Here is a 5,000-nt window from a genome sequence, read left to right as displayed (position 1 = left end):
AGATGGAAGCGTGTGTGTGTGTTTGTGTTTGGCCTTTATGATCTCAGTTAGCTTAGCATATCAGAGCATAGCAGGGCTGCTTGATAGAGTTCACTGGTCCGTGTTGATTGGGTTGAGCTTTGGTTATTCTAGCACCCCTGTGTACTGTATGTGTGTTTACTTTGTGTGTGTGTGTGTGTGTGTGTGTGTGTGTGTGTGTGTGTGTGTGTGTGTGTGTGTGTGTGTGTGTGTGTGTGTGTGTGTGTACTATTTGTTTGTATTTTGTTTGTGTACCTAGTATGTGCGCGTGTGCATTTGTAGACATTTGTTGCTGGCTCTCTTTGTGTGTGTGTGTGTGTGGGTGTGTGTGTGTGTGTGTGTGTGTGTGTGTGTGTGTGTGTGTTTGTGCGTGTGGCGTGCACGTGTGTGTCTTATATTGGTGTGGCTACCCCTTGCCCAGGGATGCCTCAAACTTCATTATGGAGTGTGTCCTGATTGACCACTTCTACTTCCTGGTTTATTGTCCATCAAAAAGGGGTGCGGTGCAGAGAGGGGTTATGATGATGGGCAACGTGAAGTATAAGGCATAGCCGCTAGCTCCAGACTGATAGGACTCAAGGTATTATTTGAAGCAAATAACAGTGTCTCAAGGTCCTGGGATGGCAAAGTAAATAGCCAGCCAGGCACAGTGATGCACACTCATAAACACACACACACACACACACACACACACACACACACACACACACACACACACACACACACACACACACACACACACACATCATCATCAAAACTCACTCACACACTCACACATTCACATGCACATCCCTAGCTAGGCAGACCCATTTCGTACTATCAGCGGGAAAATGGGCTTTTTTCTGGCGCTGTGAAGATAAGCGGCGAGAGTGGGTTCTCTCATAGTCAGGACGGCCATTTTAGGGTTCTGATCATGCATAAATGCAGACTGTTCACTCACACACATACAGCAATGCATGCACACAGACACATTCACACACCAACACACACACACACACATTTACATCCACACAAATAAACCTGGTTGTAAACAAACAGCATCCGTATGGAATAAATACATAAATATTTTGATAAGTTACCATAACCCATTATGATGAAATATTGCAGTTGTTAAGTTTTTTGTTTTTCTTTAATTGTTCACGGTAATCATTGTCATTCTACTCTCTTCCCTTGCTCTGTCCTCATGAGGTTTGAATGGATTCATGTAATTGGCAAACACAAAATACTCTCTCTCTCTACCCATTGTTCATGTCTCTCTATTTGCATATTATGTTTGCTGTTATCTTGGATTCAGCAGTCCCACTAATAGCAGAACTTCTGTGGAGGAAATGGGACACAACCCAGGAACTGCTAGGGGAGGAGTTACGTCTTGTTTCCTCCTTCGTTACGGAGATATCCTCCCAAATAAAACAATATTTTGCGAGTGGATGAAGTTGGATGAAGAAGGGAATTTGAATAAGTGTGTTTCTATAGTGGCCAGTCTATGCAGTGTTATTGGACACCTTTACGGACACTTTTTTACAGTTTGCTACTGTTGGCCGAGTTTGTGTTTGCCAATTATGCGCTTGCAGATCGCCCCCTCCAGCAACATGATTGGTTAGAACAAATACAAAGTGAAAAAAACATATATACTCCGTTCCCCTATGTTTAAGCTAGTCTGCAGTCGTACTTTAAATATGAAACCTAAAGTCTGATTTGTGAGACCATTTCTGTAGGAACTCAGTGTTGGGACTTGACAAGGCCACCAGATAACCAGATAGCTTTGACTGTGACTGATGAACGTTTGACAGATTGCCGCCGAGAGAGAAGCCTTGGCTGCCTTCCGCCCCTCCGTTAGAAGGACGCTCTGAGCAGGGGACTCAAAGTTGTAAATGCCTTGCTCAAGGAGAATAATAGTTGCAGTGGTTTGTCCTTGGCTGCCAATCACGTTTAATAACAGGTAATGCCCTCTCTTGTTGCTGTTCATTGGTAATTCTCTGTAGATTAATAAGGCATAGTTATTATCCTTATCAGCTCATTGTATCAGGGTGAATGTAAATTGTGTTTAGTGCTGCACAGACCAGGACAGTGTTCAACGTGGAATTGGTATCCTAGTTGTGTGTTCATAGTATACATTGGGTATGTTATTATGGATGAGTTTGTTTGCGTCGATTGTTGTGGTTGTGTGCATGCATGTTTATTGATGTATGTATGTGTATGTATGTGTGTGTATGTGTGTGATTGCACACACATATACATACATCAATAATGTGTATGCCTGTCTGTCTGTCTGTCCCCCCCTTACCCTTGTGTGTTGGCTGTAAAGGTTGAAAGCCCACGTAGAGGTCACACTATGACGGCGCCACTACTGTATCTGTGCCCCACAGGGACACACACCGCTAATGTTCCATCGATAATACTATCACAGGTTTCTTTATAAACACTTAAGGACAGCGACTGTGTTAGACTCAACCTTCAACCCGCCGTCTGTGTTTCAGTGTGTCTGTCCTTCTGTCTGTCTATCTGCCAGATTACAAACAGACAAACGGACATACAAGCAGACAGTTAGCCAGCCTGTCTGTCCAACCATCCGTCTGTCTGTCTGTATGTACTTCATGTCTGCTATTCGCACATCCATCTCTCTGTCTATGTTTGGGTTTGTTTGTCTGTCCATCTGTATGACCGTCTCTCTGTATGTGGGTCAGTTTGTCTGTGTACATGGCCGTGCTCTGTATGTATATATCTCTCTGTCTACGTCTGTCTTCTTGCCTTAAGACCTTAGGTTCTTCATTTTGAATGAAATTTTAAATGAAAATGAAACAGGAACATAACACACGATAGCTATGATTTGTTCCAATGTAAGGAGTAGATTCTGTCAGGGAGTGTAAGACAGAAGGAGAGATTGTCAGATAGAGAGATTTCGCCAGGGAGAGGAAAGGACAGGACAACAAAAGTTGAACAATTACAGGAGTAAAAGCTTTTGATTCCTATAGTAAAGGTTAGCAGGTTTATCTTCTGACAAATAGACTTCAAAGAAAAAAAGGATTAAACATACCTTTTTGTGAATTCTATAAAGGAATATGTGTGTGTGTGTGTGTGTGTGTGTGTGTGTGTGTGTGGGGGTGTGTGTGTGTGTGTGTGTGTGTGTGTGTGTGTGTGTGTGAGAGAGAATGTTTGCATGTGTGGGTGCGCGTGCGTGAGCGGGAAGGAGCATCCTCTGCTTGTTCTCTTGGTTTTAGTTTAATGAAATCCTGTATATCCTAGCTCCACAGCTCCCCCTTCAGGCGTTAATAACATTAATACATTACAATACAACGCAATAGAGAATTGAGTGAATGTGTCTGCAGTATATATGTATATAGAGCGATAGTGTCAAAGAGAGAGAGAAGGAAAGATAAAACGAGTTTTCATGTACTTGATATTGTTTGTCAACTTCTCGAAAGGCAAATCCACCAAGTCTGATCTTTGAAGCTACAGACAATATTTCATTGAAAGCTGAAGGCGTCAGTTCAGTGGAAGCCAGGCTTGGTTTGGGACCTCAAAACAAACTTGTCCTGAGGAAGGGTGTGATGCAATCGTATAAACCCTGGCAGCAGGCGTCTCATGCTTAGATTGCAGCCAAGCAGTCATGAAAAGTCAGCGCTGGTTTGATCACAGAAATGCACCCCCCGCCCCCCCAGACCAAAGCCCCCATTTATCTTTCTTAAAAAAAAGAACAAAGGGTTCATTGAAGATGTCTAACAGCATACCTTAATTTCTGTTTTCTACTCTGTGTGTTTTGTTTGTGTATGTGTGTGCGTGTGTGCATGTGTGTGTTTGTGTGTGTTTTACAGCTGGCGACATGGGACCCGGTTCACGGTCTGAACGGAACGCTGTCGGACAGGAAGCTGGAGAACAACATGCGGGGGGTGGTGCTGCGTGTCGTCACGGTGCTGGTGAGTGTGTGACCTCCCCGCTGGCGTCCTGAGGACACGCTGCTCCGTGTGATTTCATTAGGTGCACGCCGGTCGGGCAACGTTCCATGTCCCCAGAAATGACCTGAGACAAACCCAACGTTTTTTTTGTTTTTTTTTCGAAGGTAGGATTTTTAATGGGCCCATTTGTTTGGGACGTAATGTTCCCTCCGTCCCTCTCGCTGTCTGCCTCTGTCACGGTGTCTTTTCATATTTATTTTTGCACAGCACTCAATCAAATGTAGTGTTATTACTACATTAGTTGCAAAGTGGGCACATGGCACCTATATGCACTCGCGGCAGAATACCAAGAGATCACCGCTACTGAGGTGGATATGTCTGAATTAATATGGGCATAGGAGAGATGGGGAACAATCTGGAAGTATAGACTCAGGTTAAATGTAAGAGGACAATAGATGAATGGATTGGGCTGGTCAGAATGTAGCTGACCAGACAGGACTCAAGTCGCCCTCCATTCCTCTGTGTTACACTGGCTGTAATACCGGCTACCAACCAACACAGCTAAAGAAAGCTAAGAGCAACCACCACATTAATGAAAACAAGATAATCTATCTAACAAACCAGGCTATAATCTCATTAGTGTGTGATTCAGGAACTGGGGAAGGAAGGGTGGTGTGTATGAGAGTGAAGCCCCAGCTCTCGCTATGTCTCGCCCACAGCATCGATTTGAGTGACTCTCATGAGTGCATTAAAGGTTCACTGTGGTAAATCCTTCATATCCTTCACTTTGAAGAGAAAGGCACTGATAGAGGGATATATCCCAGAAAGAAAGCCGATATATTAGAGAGAGAACAGATAGCAAGCATAAATATTACACATATGGAGAAAATACATTAGCAAGAGAGGGAGCAGATATAGGAGAGACCGAGAGCAGATGTTTAAGAGATAGAGAGGAGATACAGTAGAGATAGAGAAAATATGTAGAGAGCAGATGTAGAAGAGATAGACAGAGAGAATAGATGTATCATAGATAGAGAACAGATATGTCAGAAAAAAAAGAGATAGAGAGCAGATACAGATAGAGAGAAG

At 43.5% G+C, this 5,000-nt stretch overlaps 1 protein-coding gene across 1 annotated transcript in view; it reads left to right on the top strand.

Annotated features, from left to right (window-relative positions):
• The window catches only part of grid2 (glutamate receptor, ionotropic, delta 2), a gene marked incomplete at both ends in the record, with an annotated part of 386,075 nt that overhangs the window by 307,285 nt on the left and 73,790 nt on the right, over positions 1-5,000 (top strand). The window contains one exon of the mRNA XM_079730216.1: positions 3,831-3,932. Coding sequence (XP_079586342.1) covers positions 3,831-3,932 — 102 coding nt within the window. The remainder of the gene's footprint in view (positions 1-3,830; positions 3,933-5,000) is intronic.

Source organism: Pollachius pollachius, assembly GCF_949987615.1.
Source record: "Pollachius pollachius genome assembly, chromosome: 1".
NCBI classification, from domain to species: Eukaryota; Metazoa; Chordata; class Actinopteri; order Gadiformes; family Gadidae; genus Pollachius; species Pollachius pollachius.
This window is presented reverse-complemented; position numbering and strand designations above follow the sequence as displayed.